General features: G+C 55.0%; 7 protein-coding genes across 7 annotated transcripts; 5 read left to right on the forward strand and 2 right to left on the reverse strand.

Annotated features, from left to right (window-relative positions):
• The first annotated feature begins 337 nt into the window (after positions 1 to 337).
• MYCTH_2311508 (uncharacterized protein) lies at positions 338 to 1,570 on the forward strand. Its single transcript, XM_003666591.1, has one exon. The coding sequence runs from the start codon at positions 616 to 618 to the stop codon at positions 1,465 to 1,467; it is 852 nt and encodes a 283-aa protein (XP_003666639.1). The 5' UTR covers positions 338 to 615; the 3' UTR covers positions 1,468 to 1,570.
• Position 1,571: 1 nt separating this feature from the next.
• On the reverse strand, positions 1,572 to 2,626 carry MYCTH_2311509 (uncharacterized protein). The gene is made up of 2 exons (XM_003666592.1): positions 2,328 to 2,626; positions 1,572 to 2,257 (listed from the first exon to the last, which is right to left on the reverse strand). The coding sequence occupies exons 1-2, from the start codon at positions 2,386 to 2,388 to the stop codon at positions 1,830 to 1,832; spliced, it is 489 nt and encodes a 162-aa protein (XP_003666640.1). The 5' UTR covers positions 2,389 to 2,626; the 3' UTR covers positions 1,572 to 1,829.
• A 108-nt stretch (positions 2,627 to 2,734) lies between these two features.
• Positions 2,735 to 3,519, forward strand: MYCTH_2311511 (uncharacterized protein). The gene is made up of 5 exons (XM_003666593.1): positions 2,735 to 2,896; positions 2,974 to 3,026; positions 3,133 to 3,189; positions 3,277 to 3,358; positions 3,433 to 3,519. Exons 1-5 carry the CDS (start codon positions 2,894 to 2,896, stop codon positions 3,454 to 3,456), a joined length of 219 nt encoding a protein of 72 aa, XP_003666641.1. The 5' UTR covers positions 2,735 to 2,893; the 3' UTR covers positions 3,457 to 3,519.
• An 8,880-nt stretch (positions 3,520 to 12,399) lies between these two features.
• On the forward strand, positions 12,400 to 15,032 carry MYCTH_2311515 (uncharacterized protein). The gene is made up of 2 exons (XM_003666594.1): positions 12,400 to 12,456; positions 12,721 to 15,032. Exon 2 carries the CDS (start codon positions 12,889 to 12,891, stop codon positions 14,941 to 14,943), a length of 2,055 nt encoding a protein of 684 aa, XP_003666642.1. The 5' UTR covers positions 12,400 to 12,456; positions 12,721 to 12,888; the 3' UTR covers positions 14,944 to 15,032.
• A 1,660-nt stretch (positions 15,033 to 16,692) lies between these two features.
• MYCTH_2311517 (uncharacterized protein) lies at positions 16,693 to 16,925 on the forward strand (the record flags this gene model as incomplete). The annotated part of the gene is made up of 1 exon (XM_003666595.1): positions 16,693 to 16,925. A coding segment is annotated over one exon (178 nt), but the record flags the coding sequence as incomplete, so codon positions are not given.
• Positions 16,926 to 17,116: 191 nt separating this feature from the next.
• MYCTH_57924 (uncharacterized protein) lies at positions 17,117 to 17,886 on the forward strand (the record flags this gene model as incomplete). The annotated part of the gene is made up of 2 exons (XM_003666596.1): positions 17,117 to 17,482; positions 17,800 to 17,886. Coding segments are annotated over 2 exons (453 nt in total), but the record flags the coding sequence as incomplete, so codon positions are not given.
• Positions 17,887 to 19,594: 1,708 nt separating this feature from the next.
• MYCTH_2311518 (uncharacterized protein) lies at positions 19,595 to 22,743 on the reverse strand. Its single transcript, XM_003666597.1, has 4 exons — positions 22,351 to 22,743; positions 20,218 to 22,272; positions 19,932 to 20,152; positions 19,595 to 19,830 (listed from the first exon to the last, which is right to left on the reverse strand). The coding sequence occupies exons 1-4, from the start codon at positions 22,556 to 22,558 to the stop codon at positions 19,699 to 19,701; spliced, it is 2,616 nt and encodes an 871-aa protein (XP_003666645.1). The 5' UTR covers positions 22,559 to 22,743; the 3' UTR covers positions 19,595 to 19,698.
• Between the last annotated feature and the right edge of the window lie 78 nt (positions 22,744 to 22,821).

Raw genomic sequence — 22,821 nt, forward strand, 5'->3', positions numbered from 1 at the left:
CGGTGAGCCTGAGAGCGCCATCTTAGAGTTGGCAGCGAGCGTTGGAAGTACACGGTTGGAGTTGAACATTTCAAAGCATGTGCTGTGCGAGTCCTTCTCTGGTAAGTGCCAGCCAGATGGACTTTGGAACTTTGGAGTCTAGGCTTGAGTCAACGGCTCCGAGTCAACGGCTCCATCTTCTGCATGCCGAATCCCCGATTCCACTGCACCATTACCAAAGGTCGCTCCTGCTGAGTGTGAGAGACTTCGTGCAACACTGCGGCTAAAAGCTTGGCAACGCTCCAAGCCCGGCATTTCCTAAAGGAGCTGGCCGATTCGCAACTTGTCTCCAATCTGAGTAATTCTGCACCTTTGGTTTTGTACAGGAAGAGAGAACGAGGTTGCAAAAACGAGACGAACTGAACAGTCAAACAAGCATAGGCTTCAAGGTGCTTCTCTTTTATTGCCAAACGTACGGCAGCAGATTTGAATAAGATCATTGTCAGGCGTCACAGGATGCCCAGCAAACGTCCGGCCGCAGCGTGTGAATCGCTTGGTAGGCCACGTTCACTGAAACAGACCAAGTTGAACTTCTTTCCTTCCACATCCACTCCAAAACCACAGCCAAAGAAGCCGATGTCTGTAGTAGAGCGTCACCAAGGAAGCCCGACCGCTACAGAGGACAGAGGTAGCAGGGCGGTCCCAGAAGGGCAGCAACGAGGATCAGACCAAACCGAACAGAGCATCACCGCTAAGAAACCCTCGATGAGCCCTTCTGAGCCCACTGAATCCGGGTCAAGTCGCACCCCAATCCCCAAATCAGCCAAGTCACAAGTCCCGCCGCCGCCGGCGGCGGCGGCAGCAGCAGCAGCAGGAACAGGAGCAACGAACATCACGCTCGCTCCAGACCCGTCACCGCCCACCGCCCGGATCCGCATCGCCGACCGGATCGGCGACCTGTTCGCGGCGCCGCCCAACAGCGTCCTCATCCACGCCTGCAACACGGTCGGCTCCTGGGGCGGCGGCATCGCGCTGGCCTTCCGCAGCCGCTACCCGGACGCCTTCAAGGTCTACCGCGCTCACTGCGCCCGCTCGATCCCCGACCAGCTGGTCGGCACCGCGCTGCTCATCCGCCCCCCTGCTGCTGCTACTGCTGGTGGTGCAACGGGAGGTTCGCGGGGGATGGGGCACTACATCGGCTGTTTGTTCACCAGTCGGGGCTACGGCAGGTCGCGAGATCCGCCCGAGAGCATCCTGGGCGCCACCGGACCGGCCATGAGGCATTTGATGAGGCTGATTGCGGAGGAAGAGGAGAGGACAGGGGCGCAGATTGGGGAGGTGAGGATGTGTAGGATCAATTCGGGATTGTTTGCTGTACCTTGGGACAGGACAAAGAGGGTGGTGGAGGAATTGGAGTTGGCGGAGGGAGAGGTGCCGGGGAATGCTGAGGGGGGTGTTGTGGAGATTGTCGCTTGGGAGAGGGAATGAGCGTGGACTTTGCGAAGCGTACATGTATCGTACAGATACCCGGTCATGTTGATGCTGGCGTAAGGGAGGCGTTTGGGGCGGGCGGACCAGGGCTTTAATAATATATTAAAGTTTTATATCGTTGAATTTGTCGAAAACCCAGCTTAATTTCCGGATCAGTCGTTGATCTCACCGCGGTAATGGTGGAGAAGAGCACCTTCTGACAATTTTTTGATGACCTACATACCCCCGAACGCCGTTTTATATGCTTCTCGTGATAGCCCAGCCCGTCAACCCAGCCCTAACGCCAACGCTATGCATAAAAAAAAATCCACACTCCAGCCGAAACAGACCGGTTCACCGCGACCTCGCCCCTCGCCCTATCAGGATCCATCTCCGACCAAGTCTAAATCATCATCCCCATCCTCCAAGTCCTCCTCGCCGATTTGCATCTGCGACGTCGCCTTGCGCCCCCTCTTGGACCCGCCCTTCTCCCTGTCCTTCTCCGCGGCCTTTTCTTCCTTATCCGCGTCTCTGACCAGCTGCTCCTCAATATTGAACCCCTTGCGCGCGGCTTCGATCTCCTTCTTCTTCTCAAACATCTCCTGGATCTTGCCCATGTAGTCCGGGTTGCGGCGCATGGCGAACTCAAAGTCCTCGAACTTGACCTTCTGCCTCCCCGCGTGCTGCGCGGCGCGCGCCGCCTCGAAGCTGACGCCCTGGATGAACTCGGTCAGGATCTCGTCCAGCACCCGCACCGTCTCGTTGAGCGGCGCCCGCACGTCGCCGTGTCCGTAGAGAAGCTGGGCCACTGTAGTAGAAGGGGGCGTTAGGGTTCACGTCTTTTTGGGGTCCAGAAAACAAACGGGACCAAGCCGTACGCTCATTATGGCCAAAGTTCATCTTGCCGACATTCTTGCCGGCACGAGCTCGCGGCTCCATCTTGACGAGCGTGAACTGGCGTCGTGGTGGTCGTGGTGGGAGGGAAGGGTGTTTTGCACCCTTAGGGTAGTAATCGGCGTGCTTCGAGTTGCGGCGGCGTTTGTATTTGATGGAATTTGGTATGAATCAATAAACCGCAACCAGCAAGACTCGTAAATCCCGTGGGGATTGTGCTGGCTGATGAGAAATGTTGACTTCGAGGCGAGTTCACGGAGGTTCGGTGTTGCATTCGAGGAAGGCGGAACGAAGGTGAGGTTGCTATCTTCCCCACAATTCCTTGTGGGGTCTGCGACCTCGTGCAGCCGCAGGCCCCATCGTCAAGCTGGTCCCACTCACCAAGGCAACTCTTGGGCGAACTTGGGGGTCTTGCGAAGCAGGAAATGGTGTCAGGAACAGCTCCTCCTACCCCAAGTGCCCAGCATTCGGTTCCAAATTGCGAAGCCACAACAACACGCTACACCAACTCGCCGTCGACTGCAGCTTCGCTTATTGGAACGGCCACAAGATGGTATTTCTCCAGTTTCTCACAAGCCAAAAGAAAGACGAATGGGCAGCATCCCAAGCTAACCCCGTCCTCTCGTACAGACCGCGCTGTTCAACTTCACGAGCCTCCTGCTTGTCATCCTCCTTCTCATCTGGTATGTCAGCTCGAAACTACTCCTCAGACAACAAACTGCGATATTTTCGCGACCCGGTTGCCTCCAGGTCCCGTCAACACTGAGAATCTAACTCGCTCCGTCGCAGCACCTGCGCCTATGTCCATCAGCTCTTCCCCGCCATCCTCGACCGGAATAAGACAGGGTTGGTCTCTTATGAACCCGCGCCGAAACGGCGCAACAGTGTTTTTGTTTTCGGGATTGGTGCTTACACACGCACTCGCGGCGACAGAATTACGGGCACTTTCTGGAAGTGCGCTCGAATAGGGGAAAGGCTGAGTCCCTACATTAGCTTGTGTTGCGGGTTTATGGCGGTAAGAGCATCTCCGCACGAGCCCGGGTGCATGGGCGTAACGAGACGGAGTTGGCACAGGCTGACGCAGTACAGATTTCCATCTTTCTGGGCATGTAAGGGGACTTTCGATATCACGAGGCGGAGGCCACCGCCACCGCAAACTTTGCGAGGAGTTTGGGATTCGGGGCGTTGCTGTCATTGTTTGGCTCCTGGGAAGATTTACGACTTTATTGACGAATTCTTTGGCATTTAATGATAGCAAGCAATGGGATGTGTTTGCGGGCAACAACAATGACGGTCAGGAGTGACCATTGCGCACCAAGGGATCCGGTTTGCCCCTTCGAATCGGCCATCAATGGACGCGAGAACAAAAGCGCTCCATCAGCACGAAAGCGACATCCCTTGCACCCCACAGCTTCGCCGCGACATTGAACGACAAACGCCGGACGCTTGTGCCCCTGCCGGAGCAAAGCCTCCGGGTTTGTGCTGTGTTTGCCTTCCAGTTCCACGAGAGGGAAAAATAAAAAAAAAAAAGAATCCACAGCCAAGCCGCATGTAACTTTCCCGCAACGTCAGGTGAAAGAATCGGTCCGAGTCAGAAGGGATCGAAAGTCCGGGAAACTGCACTGCTTCGGGCAATTCACATCCGCCCGGAGCATCGAGATCGGATGTGACGGTGGGTTTCGAAGCAAGACAAGCCGACTAGGGCAGAGCCATCCCAGGCCATAACTCGCAGAAAGAGGAGAGAGCCAGCTCTAGGCACGGGCCAAAGAAGTTTCATGTCGCGAGCCGCGGCTGGCTACATTGGAATCGGGCACAGGACATATCATGTAGGGGAATTTTGCGTCATTCAGAAAAGATGTACTGGTCCTGTCCAAGAAGGTAAAGGGGTGGGGGAGGGGTTGAGGGCTTCATTTCCCGGTATGCGGGCTTCCTTCGGCCGCCTGGTTGCCTTGTATTCCATACCCGTCATAATATGGGTGTCTTCAGCGGCTGGTGTTTCGACACCGGCCACGTAAGGAAATCGACGGAGAGCTCCAGGGCAGCGAGGCTTGTCCGTCATCCGCAATCCGATCAATCGAGAGGCTGGCATGTCCGGTTCGTTATCGTTTACAGCCTTAGAGAGCCGTAACGAAGCCTCATTCGGAGACTCGCGACGCTCGTCGTCGTCCGATCCTTTGGGCCAACCTCACGAATGTTCTGACACCCCTCCTAAAGATTGGGCAGTCACATTTGGCGAGGCGACAGCGCAGCAACCGCGCAAGATATCCCCCGTCCACAACCCCTCAAGTTCTGGCAGAGAGACGGAATGTCGCAGTAAGAAAAGGTCGAGTCGCGTGGTATCAACCCGAGTTCGCGCATCACGCACGACGTTCCAAAGTCGCGATAAGCAAGTGACAGACGGGTTGCCGCAGGACGGGAGAGGAAAGGGCCAAAGCCATATCACACCGGCCGGGCCAAAAGTGGCTATTGTGGGATGCCTGAACGCCTCGTCATTTCCGTCACTGGTGATTGTTCGTTCAGATCCAGTCAATCAAATAATACGCCAAGATTGCCACACGACGGCCTCTTCCCAAGAGAAAAACCTTTGGATATTAATATTTCTGTTCTTGAATTATCGAAACCATCGAGTCATTGTTATTTTTTTTCAGTCTGAATTCACGGGTCCTATTGCAGCTCTCGCCGAGAGGCCAGGGCCCAGTTGGATGGTCTTAGCCGATCCCCGACGAGCGGGAGATTGAAGGCAGGCGCGTGGGCGGTGATCCTCGGCTTGCCTCGCCTCTGTGGTGCGAGTCGGGAAATTCTGCTCAGTGTAGTTGTTAGCGTGCCAGGTGTGTTGCGCATGCCTCTCTCTCTCGCGCGCGCGCTTAAAAAGTGATCTGTGCCTTTCCTATCCGGGCAGGCGGTGGCGGGACCGCTTCGTCTCGAAAGAGATCCTTTTTTCTGCTATCGGTACCTCATCCATTTCCTGCGCATGGCCGGACGAGAGAGACGACCGTGCGAAGGAAGAACCATGGTTAGTTAGTCGGCCGACTCCAAATTTAGAGCTTGGTGCTAGGTTGGTCTGTCAGAAAAGTAAACAAGTGGCTCCTGCAGCATGACAGTAGGGGTATGCGTAGTGTATACTTGCAATGCATACAAACACTACGGTGGTTGGTGAGGCTTGTGCTGTAAGGAGGTTACATCGCGCCTGCGGTCTTCTATAGTGTAGGAGAATCTTGAACCGTGAAGCTGCAAGCCGCAGCAATGCAGCGCGGAGGATCTGGGTGCTGGCCAACTGACAAGGCTGGTTTAACCAACTACTGGAGCCTCCCGAATCGCTGGCTTAATTCAGTCGAGTCAAGTTACGGAATATGTGCGTGTGTGGCATGGAGAGTTGCAACGTGCAAGGATACATAAAATAATTGGTGTATTTCATATAGTTAGAGGGAATGTAAGCAAGAAGTTAAGACTCCCGTGGACTCCACAAGTTATTCCGTACGCTACCGGGATCGCTGTTGGCTGAGACAACATGGTTGTATAACGACCGGCTACGTAGTCGGAGACGACTTGGACTGGCGCAAGCAGTACTCCGCACGGGATTATGCATAATAATGAAGCACGCCTGGTTTCTCTCCAGATTGGTTGGACGGCTCCTGAAACAGGATGACCGATGTGGCCGGTTGGGGTCAACTTGAAACAGGCGCTGGAGACTTTTTGCCTGGCTCAAGCGGAGAGAGTGAACAGCACGGCTTACCAAGTATGGAGCAGAGGAAACAGGGTTGAAGCTTCTGGATGAAATGCCGTTCACGGCGTTACTGTGCGCTGATCCGTGGTTTCATCCAAAATCCGTGCCCTCTTCTTCTGCCGGCCACCGCCAAAATAAACTCCACCCGCGAACCGAGGAGGAGCACGCTTTGTGTCTGAGAAAGCTGCAGGAAGAATTCAGATCTCGACCGGATACTTTGATCCAGCGTTAAATGTACCGCCTTGCATGGACTCATTACCTATTTAGTCTACGTACTGTACAGCAGGCCCGGGCCCGGGCGGGCGGGGGTGGGCAACGGGATCGGCTCGGGCGAGTCGCGCCCCAAACGGCGGATGAGACGGAGATGGTGAACTACTGCGTAGTGTGCAGGAGGCAGGCAGCAATCCAGAACGGCGCTCTTGCCGACGGAGGACGAGGCGGGGCTGGGGCGGGTCTCAAAAACAAGATGCACCCTGTTCTGGGAAGGCGACTACTGGCTTTGTAACACCCGTAGTGCAACCTCCATGCAGCAGACACCGACGGCGACGTTCTCGCCCTGCCTCCTAAATGGTTGAAGTCCGGCGTTCCGCAGGTGCTTTAATTTCCTGAGGCCCTCGTCGGGTACGTAGTGAAGAGGCGTCGAGATCTCCGAGCGTCGACGACGGCGCAGACGTCAACAGAACATGACGACTAGGCATCACTTAAGTAGTACGGTGTAATTATATTAACTATATTGTTTTGATAAGTAATGCTCTCCCCGTAATATCAGAATACCGCCTTTATGAGCTGGGGGACCTGTCTCTCGGGGTCTACAAAGGGCATGTGCAGGTATCAGGTATACGCATCATACTTGGCCCCGAAACCCACTACCGACAACTGGCGCTATCTTGGCCGTGGGGTCTCGGTCGTCTACTAACGAGCACATCCGGCGTCAAGTGGTGGGGCCATCGTCGGTGCCCCCGGACACGGCGGTGGCAACGGCAACGGCGGCGAAACAATCAACTGCGCCGTGCAAGGCAGCCACAAGTGTTGGCCTCGTTTAGCGGAGCGTTCGGTTTAGCAAACAGGAAGGCATCAGCCGCCACCAACGTCAACCCTCAGTCCACCACCGCCTGATGACCCAGCTGCGGTGCAAGATTACCACGGTACTCCGTAGTGTACGAATTACATTGCACAATGAACGCGCTGTACTCGGTGTCGCGCGACGAGTAGACGACGGCGGTTTGGGTTTCGGATGACGAGGCTCTGAACGGAAAAGGAGAAACCGTCGCATCATCTTGCTGCCCTGCTTGTTCACCGCTCTGGAGGCCCCTCCCCCCCACGGTTGAAACCCAAAAAAGATGGAGAGATACAGGCGATGTACCCGTGCTACATCGGTAACTTCTGTAATTCCCCCCCCCCCCCCCAAAAAAAAAAAAAAAAAAAAGTCTGTGCAATACACTACAATACGGACCTGCCTCTATACGTCCCTTACGGACATGGGGGTGAGTTGCATCTGGGGTCGCGCTGCCGCTGCAAGCCTGAGCAAGCGAACTCTTTCGCTTTCGTTTCTGCAACATAAACCATGTCTTTTTTTGCGCGTCAGGTTGCGTTCACCATGGCACACGCCGGCATTCTCTCTCAGGGCATCGCACATGAGAGCTAATCTCAACATGCAGGTCGCGTGCACACACCAGGCCAGGATCCAAGCACCCCGGCTGCAGCGGTTGGTCGGGACGGTGTGGGATGGTTTGATTCGCTAAAATGGCGGCCAATCTCGCGACTTGGCGGGCCCGCGGCCACATGGCTCATGCTGGGATCTGGATCCGCCCGCCTGGAAATGAAAGTCGCCCAGTTTCCACTTCACCACGCTAACAGTACATCAGGAAGCAGAAGCATCTGGTACTTGTACTGGCGACGTCACGGCCTCCCATCTGCACCTTCAAGTCGATTGGGTAAAACGCTCCTGTCGCTGCACCTGCGATTCCAGTTCATTAACCCATCGCTGGGCTGAACAAATCGTGCAGCTGCCAGCCTTCCATGGTTTTTTTTTTTTTTGAGGGGGCGGGGCATGAATCCTCTGACCCTGAGATACAAACTGCGGTACGAAGTAACTACTCCGTATTTGGGTCACCTGCGCAGTGGCCACAAGTTGCCGAGATCTGGATTCGTTCGATGCCTCTGTCGCTGCTTGTGGGCCTCTTCCCTTCTGTGGCAGGCCCCTTGGCGAAGGGTCGGCAGATGCCGCAGAAGATAATAGTGTACAAGTAGGTACGCTACCGTAGTGGTCCGTGGCCACCGAGCTCTCCGGCGTCGACCAGAAAGGACAAGCCCAAACGCCGAGACGGGGGTCGGACCACTCGTATGTGGACTCTCCGCAGGACTTCGCGCAACGCAGTTCACTTTGTGGTGTGCTCGAGCAAAAATTGCCAAGCGACGATATGCCAACTAGCGTAGGCTGGGTTACGGGTGCTTGTAAAAGGACTGGATGTATGTACGTATGTATGTACATACTTTACAAGCATGGAAGGATTCCGTCCTGAGTCATCTGCTGGCCCCTTGGGAGCTGAATGAAGAGCTGCAGAGGACAAGGAGCTAACGATACACGGCTGACCGGTCCCGCATCATTCGACCTGCGACTGCTCGAGTGAGAAAGCAACATCGCAATTACCAGGCGCGCCGGGAAATGGGGCTCATCAATGCGGAATTCACAGCGTGTACTATGTACTGTGTATGCATGCTACACAAGGTAGTGTCCTGCTGGAGGCGCTAGTCCCAATCATCGCAAACCAGATCGGCAAAAGTTGAACTACACTACTGCCACCAGACTGATGATCAGGATTATTTTGGGAGGTTCCAGGCGACTGGAACTGTCCCGCTCCATTCATTCTCCAGCCACTTTTACACTTCGCAACCTCTTCCTCCCCTTCCCCCCCCCAACCCAACCCTTCGCTCCGCGGGACTGCTGCGTGTCTCGGGCGTCCAGGGGCAGCTCAGCACTTCAGCTTGCTGCGCGGGTCTGAGTGTCTTTTATTGCTCCTTGCCACCTGTCGGCTCTTTGCAGGTCACTGACGCGATGGTAGCGCGCGGACGACGCTGCATGTGGAGGCCCATGACGCTAGCGGTCGCAGTCGCTAAAATACGGAATAGTGCCTATGCATGTTGATGCCTGCGGACTTCTCCGCCATGCCTTGATTCCTTTTAGTGTACACTGCCTACACTACATTACACGTACACTAGTGTAAGCGGTCAAGGAGGGCCAGCCATGCCGAGTCGGGGGCCGTGGAGACGAGTTGATGTTCGAAAATCGTCGATCGCATCTGCAAAGATCAGGCGAGCGATCATTCCCACCCCTGAACAAAACTCGAGGGCGCGGGCTCGTGCTCTCGAAAATTGACAGCGATTGCCCTCCCAACTTTCGTTGCCGTAGCCCCGGCCGCCTTTTTCTCTTTTCCTAACACTACGCAGTACACTACAATTTCCTACAACACTATAAGTAAGTAAGTGTACCTATGGGCAAGATAGTCGATACATCGAGTGCTTTTGATTAGTGTGGCCGCACCGGCCTGTGCACTTAACTTACCTTCTATGCTAAACGACGTGCAGACAGGTGTGTATGTATGTACGGATTACTTTAATACCGTTGCCAGACGGCAGCCGAGGATCGGATCGACGCCGGATGAAGCTGATTCAGAGCCACAACGGAATGCACGAAACCCGCCGGCACTGACGGCGCCTTACTAACGCGACCTGAGGATGACATGACATGCGGATGAGCGGCAGCCCGAGCGTGGCACCCGACTCGAGTTTCGAAAGTAGCGCGAGGCCCGGCAGTAAGCACTTCGGATTACATAGTACGGGGGTACTTTAGGCAGTCCGTTAACACCACTCCGTAATGACGAACGACAACCAACCATGGCAAAGTTCGATCCGCCCAAGGTAGAGAGAAACGTTTCAAAACGTTGGCCAGCGGGTGTTTGCCGCATCCGCTACTCTGTACCGCTAATCCTCGCCGCAGTGCAGTGCAACCCTGCCCACGCATTCAAGCGTTCCCGCCAGAGGGGCGAGGGCGAAGTGCAGGCCGATGAATCATGTCCCGACAGCGCAGAGGTCAGCAAAGCCAGGCAAAAACGGTTCCGGCCCAAGCAGCCCACCAGCTCACCTTGGCTGGCTGGCAGACTTCCATCGATGCCCAGCGAACGACTGGCATTCCCCGATGGGACAGCACCCGGCACCGCTAAAACTCTTTAAGGTGGTCTCATTTCGGCGTCGTAGGTGTGTGGGCGTGGTGCGCCAGCAGATGTGCTGCATGCGCGAGTTTGCCCACTCCACGTACGACTGAGCTGTCTGTCCACCTTTTGCTGACCTGACCACCGCTGACACTTGGTTGTGTACGAGTGAGTGCACGGAATAGACACACTACGTTACCTTTCATTGCGTATGTATGTACAGTACAGTACCGAGTATCGCCCACCCGGCAGGTCGTGCAGCAAACCAAAAAGTGCCAAAAAGAGCCAAACTTGGCAACGGTGAGCCAGGCCCCGTCCAAGGTTCACCACCGGCCAACTGTCGTCCCACGTCGTCCCACCGATTGATTGGCTGCCTGGCTTTTTGGCTTCCACCGAGCCCAAAAGTGATGAACCTTCAGGCAGGTATTGTATGTACCTAGGAGGTACAGTACATACCTGGTAGTGAGTTGGTTCAATACCTCAAACTCTGGTGTACGGATTACATATAAGTACACCCGGAATACATTCCTGTCCGCCTCATTTTCTAGTCTCGAGCGGTCGTGCTTCGCGGATAGAACACCCGCCACACACACACACACACATACACATACACACACGAATAAAACCAAAAGAAAAGCGACTACTTCGTACGTCGTGGTGGCATTGTCAGCCCACTCGGACCGCGAGTCGTCATATCTTCAAGCCAAACCTCGGCGTCGTTTCTAACACGCCAATGTATGTACATACACACATTCTAAAGTTACAGGTCCCCGAGATAGGTACTGTACCTACCCATATGAAGTGCACGCAGTCAGAGACGGCTCAATGCGCGACTTACCTGATATGGGTAAGTTACCTTTTCCCTCGGTGGCCCAGAACGAAGAAACAGGGCTGCATCATCGTCTCGAGACGAGGCGCTGCCTGGCACGCCTCACTCCCACTCCTTGGAACCCCGTCCCAGCCAGTGGACCCGCTTCCACCATCGGCGAGCGGACATTGTGCCACCACCTCAGTTACCCACTACGCGAGTTCTGAGCACTCGCTGCGTCCTACTGTGTACACTAAGGATGTCAAGAAATAAGCCCCTACGGGGGTGGCTCTAGAATAACGAATGACGGGAGGGAGGGAGAGAAATTCCACAAACTGCAAAAACTAAAAAAACAAAAGCACCTACTTGGTTCTGCTGTCTTCAGGAGGGGCCTAGCGGTGCTGGTGCTGGGTGCGCTGTGCCAATGCTGCGTCTAAGGCAAATCCACACAACTATTACTTGGTACGTATAGTAGTGTATCAGGGATGTATGTAGCGTACGGACCGTACATACAGTACGCGAACCGCAGTTGGTCCCCCGGCGCGGCAACTGTTTGGGAGCAAGCAGCGCCCGCTTCCAGGTCCCACGGCCCACAATCCGTGTTCCAGAGATGCCAGGTGATGGCGGTGGCATGGCACGCCCCTGCTTCTTTTTCTGGATCCCGTCGCTTTGAGTCCACATCCCTTCCACCCGTGGCTCCAAGGATCCCGGTCTCTTCCCCTTTCGTCTTTTTGCCTTTTGCCATCCATCCCTCGTTCTCTCCCTTGCCGTGTACCGTAATAAATAATAATCGACGCCGTACCTTTTCCAAACATCCCACTCGTTTGGTTTCCCTTCTCGCTCTTTCCGTTCCCCTTTTTTTTACCTGTTCCAGTTCTGCTGTCTTGTTTGCACCGACCCGCCACCTGCAGCACATCCCTCGTCGCAAAGTGCCCAGTGTCATCCCATCATTCGGCATTGGCCCTTGCCTCACCGCCGGCACGCATACAAGTCGCATAATTACTGCACTTGGGCTCCGATCTCCATGCCCTGCCCTGCCTAAAGGTACTGCGCGTGCATGCAGCCCTCGAGCACCTCGCCCACCGCTCTAGCTCTCTGCTTCCGTGCTCCCGTCGTCGTTCCTTCCGCGAGTCTGCTCGTCTTCTCCCCCCCCAACACGGTCACATAAGAGAGGGCTTCCGGGACCGACCTTTGACCACACTTTTCCCCGAGAAGAAGTACCCATTTGAGCTACTTTCAACCTTCACTTCGGCCTGGCACAACCCGGCACATTCTGTTCCGTACCAGTGGGTGCTTCGTTCTGTGCGCTTCCGCCGACCCTTTCCGAGGGATCTCCCAGATTTGAAGGAAACCACCCGCCGGGACTCTTGCAGGTACGCCGCCCGCTATCTGGCTTCTCCAACCCTCCTTTTCCTTGCAAATCTCTCCCCGTCGACCGCTGGTTCCTTCCCGAGGACTTTCCGACGACAGGGGGACTGGTTGCAGCTACATGGCCTCATGCAGCCAGCCGCTCTCACGAGGCCTCGTCTCCGGATTGTGTTGCCCACCGCTTCGTTTGCCTTCACGCCTTTTCCCGCTCGTTCCTGTGCGCCCCAAGGTCTTGTGTTGAATTGTTCTCTAACTCGGTCATTAATTAGCAACTTCCCATCTGCCACTTGATATACTTGCAGAAGCAAACCGGTTTTGACACAACTATCCGGCCCTTCCTCATCTCTTCCTGACCCTAAACGACGCTTCGCCGACGCCCAATCTTTTTGAGTTTCGGGGTAATCCACCGGAAAACAGCCGCTTCTGTCGCGAGAAAGATGAGCGATCAGGGTGCTGGTGGAGGGATTGAAAGCCACATGTCGACTCACAGGAGACAGGACTCCGGAGAGGAGCCATTACCGACAGAGCCCGCCCCGGAAAAGAGGGCGCCGGCTTCTGAATCAGATACAGAAGAGCTTACCCCCCCTCCGCAAGATTTGCCGAGAGGGTCGCGGAAGCTCAGCCAGAGTGGATCGAACCGGGGCGCGCGGGCTGTCAGTCCTGCGCAAGGACTGTCCAGGAACCCTTCCACATGCTCAACCAGTTCGAACGCCAGACCACATGCCGAGTACCTTCCGGCACGCACACCCGGGCTGGAGCAGCGGCATTCACCGCCGACGTCACACCCCAACATTGCACCGAGCCCGCAGTTAGAACCCCCGGTCACCAAGGCAACCCTCAGCGAACTCGACGTGCAAAAAATCGTACATAATCCCAAGCTTCGCCATGACATCAACTTCGATCCCGAGCTCCACTTCAGGCCGAACCTGGACGGTGATAAAGGAAAGAGGAAACAGGAGAAGGCGAACCAGTTCTGGAACACCTTGTACGAGCAGCTGGTGCTCTTCGTCACGGACAGGGAGACGTTTCACGCCAGGTACGGCCACGGGGACTGGTGTCTACCGGTACTCTTGAGGGCAGTCAGGGATATCATCGAGACGTTGGTACCGCAGCGGGATCGTCAGCTCCTCAACGAAGGGCTGAACGTGGATCTGCTGATGCAGCAATTTAACCGCGGCGTTGCCGACCTGGAAAAGCTTGCGTCATGGCTGGCGAGCGTCCTCAAGCTTCACTGCGCCCCGATGCGCGACGAGTGGGTCGACGAGATGTACCAGGAGTTGAGCAACGGAAACCGCAACAACGACATGGGAGAGCTCGTCAAGGGGATGCGCAGCCTGCTCAGCGTGCTCGAGGCCATGAAGCTGGACGTGGCGAACCATCAGATCCGATGCCTGCGCCCGGTGCTCATCGAGGATACGGTCCACTTTGAGCAGCGCTTCTTCTTGAGGAAGATGGAGTCGAGGAAGCTCAGCATTGCTCCGTCCAGGATGTGGTACCGTGCTGCCCAGGAGTATACGGAGCGGCTATATGCGGGCTCGCCCATGCCGCACCTGCAGGCGTTTGGCGAGATGTCCGTCTTCTTCGAGGCCTTGTCCAGGCTGGTTCTCCCGTCCACCTGCCTCAAGGCGATCCCCCCGACCTTCGTTTTCGACGAGGACCGGATACTCAAGCTGCGCTCCGACATGCACGACAGCATCTGCCTGGAGATCTGCATGCGCAAGTTCGAGGAGCTAGAGCGCCTATCGAGGGTGACGCAGCTGTACGCCAGGATACCGTCATACGTGAGCGAGAACGTCGCCGGCAATCGGTCATCGGGCGACTTCAACTTCATGGCGGCCGCCGCTGCCACCTCCCGCCCGACCAGCCTCGCGTTTAGCGACAACAGCTCGGCCTTCTCCTCGCCGCGCAGCTCTGGTTTGTTTGCGCAACCGCCCGCTGCAGACTCGGCCGACCCGCGCTCCAGGGCGTCCGAGCTCTACAGCTCGCTCCTCGCGCTGCTCCACACCGCGTGTCCGGCCAGCAGCCCGGCGGAGCGGTGGAAAGGGCTTGCCCCCTCGATGGCCCTCCAGATCCTGCGCTACGCGAACGCGCCCGCATCCCTGCCTGGCTTTGAGAGCCAGTTGGCCGCTTGTCTGGACGACGTGAACTCGGACCTGTTCCGCGAGGTCGAAGCCCACTTCCAGCGGCGACTGCTCGCCGAGCTGGCCCGCCGCGTCGCCGAGTTCAAGAACCTGTCGGGGGTCGCCCTCTTCTCGCACGCGACTGGCGGTCGCGTCCCCCGGCGCTGTGGCGGCTGCAGCGACCAGGGGCGGCCCGCCGGCGCGTTATTCGGCGCCGAGGTCTCCCGTGAGCCCCGTGACGACGCTGGCGTCGACGACATGGCTGTCCGCCTGGCGCACCTGGGCGTGCTGCACTGGCGCGTGTGGGCGCCGCTGGCGTACGAGGGGGATATCGAGAGCGAGCTGAGCGCCATGCAGAACTCGATGATCTGAGAGTGTGGTTACAGAGCAGTCCTCTCCTCCTGCGGTTGGCTTTTCTCGTCCCCCAAGCCCGATCACACTGCTACTTTCCGCTTCTTCGAACACAACAACTGGCCAAGCTCCAAGACGGTGCCTCTTGTGACCATACGACTACTACCACCATACCACCTTTTAATCAGAGATAATCCCATGGGCACGAGGAGAAACTGGTCTAGCGCGCTGGCCGCTCGTGCTCTCCCCGACTCGGCCCCCCCCCTTAGTACTCAACATTTCTCGGACTGTCCTCTACCGCCTCTCCCACTCTCTTCTCTTACATGCATCATCATTATCATCATCATCAGAATACCCACACTTCATCTACGAAGTTTAATCTGCATTTTCCTTTTTATTTCTCGAGGTTTGACCTATCCAGTCTGGTTCTGGCCGTTTGGTGTCGTTTACTTTGGAGTGGATGGTCCGAGAGAAGAGCATGGAGCTTTCTTCTTTTACCAGTTGATGTTGGTTTTGCAAGCACACAGAGCATGGCGTCTTTTTTTTTACAAGATCTTGTTGTTTTTCCCCCTTTACCTCGCCCGTTTCCCTTGCCTTTGGATGGCTTCATTCCAGGGGCAGGAAGGAGAGCGGAGCGGGTAAATTATTGGGTGGAATGAAGAGGCAACAGTGACTTTGTCTTTCCGGATCGCTGGGTGTATCCTTTTGAATCTTTACGGAGTTTTTCGCAAGAAATCGTTTTACCTGGGGGAGATACCAACCAGCAGTTGGGTGAGACAAGCCCTCCTGGCAGTGAATTGATGTGGGGAGATTCATAGAAGAAGAAAGGGATTGGTGAATTAGATCGTTTTAGGTTGTTTTTCTTGCTGGGTGGGCTGCGGCTAATGGTTGTTTGAAGTTGGCTTGGCTTTTTGAGTCTTTTGACTTATTCTTATACTAGACAGAAACGGAGAGAAAGGGGAGAGGGAACTGGAAAGAAATGGCATTATACCACGTCCATCCAGGCGTTAATCCAAACATTACCAGCCTACGAAGACCATGTTTGCAGTGGCTTTCCCGACGATATCCGTGAGCGCATTTGCTGTTGGCATAGGCGCAGTGGCCTAGGCATGCCTGCCCTTCCCGCTGTCCACCATATAGACTTGCTGCCCAAGTCTTGGTCCCTGCCAACCAAGACAACCCTACCGTGCTTCAGGATGACGTGGCGTGGAGACGGGAGACGTAGGGAAAAGAGTGGTGGAGGGAGGGTTGGGCGGGAGGAAACAAAAGGAAAGGAAATAACTACTGTTGCGGCAAGATAGCTAGCTGTGCAGCTTCCTTCTCCGCCGTCGTGTATGCCAAGTGCCAGACGGGATCCAGTGTGTGTGCTGTTGGCCGCTCGCGACGACGTGCCTCAGTCTCAAAGACAGCCACTTTAAAAAAAACCATGGGTCGTTCCACTTTGCAAGTCCATAAATAATGGGCCTCTTTGTAAATACATACATACATACTGCGAGTACAGCATTATCCCACCCTCGTTCTCTCTCTGTATTCCGTGCCTCCTACTTGCTTTTTTTTTTCTCCCCCTTACTAACATGTCGGTGTTTTGCTTGTTGGCTGGCCGAAACGCGGATACGGCGTCTCGGTGGGTTACATACATACATAGAGTAATCCGTGCACTAATAACTAAGTAAGTAGGTGCGTGGCGCGAAGAGGGCAGGGAAAAAGGAAGGGGGGGAGAAGGGGGAAAGGGGAGGGGTCCAATCCGTTAATGCCACTCCGTATTCCGTACATGCATGCTCCGTTCATAGGTAGCAATCTCCTGCCTGCATCTCACTTTCTTTCTTTCTTCTTTACTCCGTATCTTGGGGCGTATTCTGGGGTCCTGGGTCTCGAGCGAGTGGCTGAGAGGGATCGCGTGGCTCGGGGGGGTTGCAATAAGGAAAATGAGTACGACTGCGCAATGTGAAACGCCAGGGGGGAGCAAAATGAAAGAAAGTTTAGTTGAAGTTCATTCTTTGTTTTGATAGAAAAAAAAGCAAAAAAAAAAAAAAAAGAAAAGAAAATCCGTATTTCGTATAGACAAATCTTGGGTTGGAAATGTCGGCGGCGTTGGAGTGTTTTTCTCCGCGGCGGCCTTCCGCACTTTGAACTGGACAAAAGCATAACTTACAGCATTCCCTCACAGAGTTCGGAGAAGTATGTTTATACAGTCAGGGGTCAAAAGTATAGGCCGCTCCACCCACTTAAACGCGTTTCGCGACACCCACGCGTATCCTACCTTTTCTTCAACATCCTACAATTCAACAATATAGACCTCAATCTACAAGATTTTATACGCAAATTGAAGGCTAACCACAGGGCTAAACAGGAATTAAGCCCATATCTTCGAGTAGCCATTTGTAGCCTTATGGCTATAGGGTATACCAAACAGTCTCTAGCAACCCTGTTCGGCATTTCTAGACACGCTATCCGTAGTATAATCGAACGTTGGAATTCTTACCACACTTTCGATTCCAAACCTCGAAGTGGCCGTCCTGAGGTTCTTACGCCTGCCGAGAAACGATATATCCTTTTGATAGTTAAAAAGGACCGACGTATAGCAAGGAAGGCCCTCGTTAATACGATTAGGAAGAAAGTGTTACCTTTAACCATTCGACGATTCCTCCGGGCTTACCGCTTATATAAATAGTAGGTAAAAAAGAGGATTCCTTTAATAAAAGAGCTAGCAAAGGATAGATATAACTTTAGATATAATTGGTTAGAAAAGACTGATAAATTGGTTTAAGTAAGTCAAGTATAGTATAATAATTCTTTTTGGTATTTCTGACTATATCTTAGACTATCTTTTCCGACAAGTGTTCTTATTAAAATAATACCTTAAATCTGATAGCCTAGCTATTCTATTTTTCTTCCGAGAAGTATAACCGTCGATTTATTAACTTGAAGAACTATATAAGGGTAAATATTACGATTATAGTATAGGGGGTAATATAGGTAGGTAGTTAGAGTAAGCTTATTATCCTAGAGAGGGATCTAAGCACTCTATGCTGTAGATATATAGCCTAGTTGTACTAGAAAGCTCTAAAAGAGGGCCTTCTACCTCATTACGATAGAACTTGACACTTTTAGTAAGACAATACTCCTATATATATCTACGAATCTACCGAATAGTGGCTCCTGGCACGGGGGATTTCCTAGATCAAATGGCCTATATATAGCCCTAATTTAAACCCTATTAAATATATATAGGGCCTTCTTAAACAGAGGCTATATACAATGTTCCTAGATCTATAGAATTTGAGGCAGAATAGGCTAGATATTAAAGAGTTTACTAGGTACCTATAGGAGGCGTAGTAGGCTATTAATTAGGGGCTAATCGACAAGCTAATCTAGGGAATGCCACGTTGGCTGGCCGTAGTCAAACGCGCCAGGGGGTAATATACAAAATATTAAAGCTTAGAACCAGGGCTACTATCTAGTATAAACAGTTTTCTTATATAATTTGTGGCTATTGAGATATCTTGTGTTAAAGTCTGGTGGTAAAAATGTAGATGGCTGGGGAAATGTGGGACTGGCCCATACTTTTGACCCCTCACTGTATATATTCATGTAATCTATGTATGTCCATACGGAATAGTTACGGATTACAGTCGCGCAGAATCTGGATCCTGGAGACCCTGACGTCAGGGGACAGGGCACAAACTGCGAACGTATGGGCGAACCCCTGAGCCCCAACATTCGGTTCCCCATTTGGATTCGAGAAGTCTCGGGTTACACGACTGCGCGCAAATGCAGGCGCGGCCGAGAAAAAAACGGGCCTCTGCGCCAAGACCCGGAAGGAAAGGGTGGGGGAAAGTTTAGTTCATAGCGAAGTTCGTTTGGATTGCCGTTGTATCTGTTGCTTCGGGTTTTCCGATGATCTGTTCCGTAGTTAGTTATTCCGTACCTGACTCTACTTGATACTACACACTACTGCAGTAACGAACCCACGCCCCCACGTAGCCGAATCAAGATGGAGCCGCGAGGCCTCGAAATCCCGTGAAACATTGCCGCGGATCTCAGGCACCTGTTTCCTGTCGTGCCTGCTCGATTCATCATCCACTCCACGCCCAACTGAGCCTATTAGACGGGTGGAGACATGCATTCGAGAACTGCACTCCTCCGTATGTTCCAAGGCGTACTCCCAAATCCATTACCGCCAGGGGAGTATAGCCACACGTGCCTTTCCCTGCTCTTCTCTCCCCTAACACCCAACCTCCGACGGTGAACAGGTGAAGGGCGTGTTAATCGACGAATCGTGGTCTTGCAAGAAACGATTGTAGATCTCCCTGCTGTTTCTTTTCCGCATCTGGATGCATGAACGAGCCCGGAAAGAACGTATCTTCCAAAAAAAAAAAAAAAAAAAAAAAAAAAGGAGGCGGGCGACCGTGAGCTGGATTCATCGGGATAATCCCGTTACGATACGACTGGTTTCAGAAGACCTTCCAAGAGGGGGGAGAAGGGGGGGGTACGACCGCCTGAGACACTTTGCCTATCCAATCTTGTGGGAAAAGGCAATGTGGTTCAGAACAGTAGGGGCGTGTTAGAGGGGAGGTGAGAACGTGGCAAGGAAGAAGCAAGAAAGAATAGTGGCAAGGGAAGGGGGAAAAAAAGGAAAGACGAGAGACAAACGGAGTGAGAAGAACGGCCGAGACAGACAAAAAGAAGATTGCCCAATTGATCTATGCAATGCATGCTGATACCATACCGATACACGCACACTTCCACTGCTCCCCTTGTACCCTCGATCTAATCTCAACCCAGATATTCCTTCAACTCCTCTGATTCCTCCAGCAACTGCTTGAACGAGAACGGCGCGAACGGCCACCCGGCAAACTCGGCAAACTTGGAGAAGGACTCGACCCACGCCAGACGCAACGAGTGAAGCTGTAGCAAACCGGCGCCTGTCAGTATCTATGGATATACAAGACAATGCAAAAAAATACGCAGACAGGGGGAGGGCGGCGGAGAGAAATGGAAGGACTCACCATAGCAGAAACACCCTCCATGATGATCAGGATGATGCAGCTCAGGCAGAAGAACGCGGCAAACACCACCACCAGGAAGATGGCGCCGCCGATACCCGTCGCTTTGAGGGCCGGGCCCATCGTCATGGACCAGAGCACGGCCGAGAGCTGCTGGTGGGCAAGCGAGAGGGCCCAGAGACGGAGGTAGGACGCCGTATGCGAAACACAGTTGAGGCAGAATTCTATGATGCAATGTTAGAGAAAGAAGAGGGGGAAAAAAGGTAAAAAAAAAAGAAAAAACCCGTACCGATCGTGTGAATGACTTGATGAATCATAACTTCGCCAAAATCAAACTCCCCGCCGTGGCCGTGGCCGTGGCCGTCCCCGGCCTCGTCGTCGTCATCCAGGTCCTGCGCGATCATAGCGACGCCTTCGCCGGCGCTGTCCACGCTGTGCCGGTTCCCGTTGGCGGCGCCCCCAACGAGGCCCTCGTCATCCTCGTCCAGGGCGCTGACCCTCGAACGCTCGCCGATCTCGCGATAACCCTTTGCGCGGGCGCGGTTGTGCTCCCAGCGCAGATAGAACGGCTTGAGGAACAAGAGGATGGGCACCTGGATGACGGCGAGGAGCAGGAGGCCGACCTGGACGTACTTTTGGCCGGGGTAGAGCGGCACGTCGATGAAGCCGGGCTGCAGGAACATGTAGATGAGCATGTTCAGCAGGCCGGGGGGCTGCTTGCCGATGGCGAACCAGTCGACGGACCACTTGTAGATGATGCAGACGACCAGGTAGCCAAAGATGGACTGGAAGAAGATCATGCCCGGCACGAAGTTGCCCCAGATGTCGACGGGCCGCTTGAAGTGGCGGGCATTGATGTAGGAGAAGCAGAGCGAGTACGTCATGTGGGCCCAGCCGAGGATGATGCTCATCTTCATCTTGTAGCTGTTGGTGAAGAGCAGGTCGTTCTCGGTGCCGTGCCACCGCCAGTCCAGGCCGAAGGGGTAGCGGTAGTTGTCGTCCCGGATGACGGCGCGGACCGTCTGGCCCGGGTGGTAGTTCTTGGGGACGTCCCACTTCCACGAGCTGTCGAACAGGGTCATGGACTTGGAGAAGATGTCGTTGTAGATGAGACCGGTGAAGATGGAGAAGGCGGCCATGACGAGCGCGATGTAGCGGCCGTAGTAGACCATGGCGAAGAGCTCAAACGTGACCTTCTTGAGCGGCTTCTCCCAGTAGATCATGGCCAGGGCGGCGCAGAGCATGATGATGGCGTGGCCGAGATCGCCGAACATGACGGCGAACAGGAAGGGGAAGGTGACGATGACGGGAATGGCCGGGTTGACCTCCTGGTACGTGGCCGTGCCGTAGGCGTTGACGATGGTCTGGAAGGCCTCGGTGAACTTGTTGGTCCTGAGGTACGTCGGCGGCTTCTTGTTGGTGCGGATCTCGTTGATGATGGACGGCACCGACAGGCCGGCGCGGTTGGTCACGTCCTGCAGGGTCGAGCGGATGAGGGGCAGGTCGTGCGTGGGGCACCAGCCCTCGGCGATGAGCGTCCGGCGGGCGCGGTCGTACGAGAAGTTGTTCAGCGTGTTGTAGACGGCCTTCTCCTTGGCGACGAGGACCATCCAGGCCGACAGCGAGCGCGAGATCTGGGTGAGCTCGGCCTCGAGGGTCTGCTGCGTGTTGCGGAGGACGCTCTGGACGTCGCTGAGGCGGGCGTTGACCTCGTGCACCTGGTCCCTGCGCAGCTCGCTGTTCTCGTCCACGTTGTACACCTCGGCGCCCATGGACTCGGAGATCTTGCGGATCTTGGCGAGGATCTCCTTGCCGTGAGCAAAGATGACGAAGACGTTCTTCTGCACGGGCTCGTTGTTGGCCGGGTCGATGAGCGGCTCGGGGATCTCGGCCTGGTTCATGTAGAGGTTGCCGCGCAGCGTGCGCCAGAGGATGCGTTCAAAGGCGGCGACCCGGTCCCGGGCGATGACGCCGGCGACGAAGCCGATGTTCATGCCGGAGAAGGACCGCTCGACCTCGGGGGCCGAGATGTGGTGCTCGACGTCCTGCAGCAGCGGGGCGTCGTCGTTGTCGGTCGACGCCCGGATCTCCTCGACGTTGCCGTGAGCGCGGTCGAAGAAGCCACCGGCCTCGCGCAGCACCCAGCGCCATTCCGTCAGCTCGACCTCGCGCTTCTTGAGCGCCTCGTAGCTCTCGTTGAGCGAGGCCACGCGCTGCTCCAGGCCCTGGCTGCGTTCGGCGAGCTCATCGATCTCGGCGGTCGTCGGCGGGGCGAGCGTGTCGACGTCCAGGTCGAGCTTGCGGAGAGGGATACCAGCCTTCTCCATCTGGGCGTGGAAATAGCCTGCACAAAGGAGCGGGTTAGCGGGCGAGTGCGATTGCGAGAGCGAGGGAATGAGGCGTGCACCCCGGGGTTACCGACGCAGTTGACGCTCGATGTTGTCGAGACGGCGGATGTCCTGGGTGAATGCCCTCTGGAACGCGGACAGGTCGCCATTGAGGTCGCGGAATTGCACCAAGCCGAGCTCGCCGAGGGCATTGACGACTTCGCGGCCGATTTCGTTGGAAATGTAGAGCTGCACCATGCTCATGTCCGCCGAGCGGAACGGCGTATCTCGTGCCGGAGCCATCGCGACGGGGGGGAATGGTCTGCGATGACCACGGCGATGGCAGCAGTACAATTAGATGATGGGGTGGTTGTGGTGGTTGTGGTGGTTGTGATGGTTGGAAGGAGCTGTCGTGTTATCCAACAGCCAACCAACTCGGGCTGCTTGTCTGGGATTGGAGCCGGCCTTGGCTGAGGCCGGGGCGCTTGCTGTTAGCTCTCTGCCCTGTTGAGCCGCGCGTCGGCAAAGCTCCGGGAGATTTATGCCCCATTAGGGGTATATACAGT

Source organism: Thermothelomyces thermophilus, chromosome 7 (genome assembly GCF_000226095.1).
Source record: "Thermothelomyces thermophilus ATCC 42464 chromosome 7, complete sequence".
Taxonomy (NCBI): Eukaryota; Fungi; Ascomycota; class Sordariomycetes; order Sordariales; family Chaetomiaceae; genus Thermothelomyces; species Thermothelomyces thermophilus.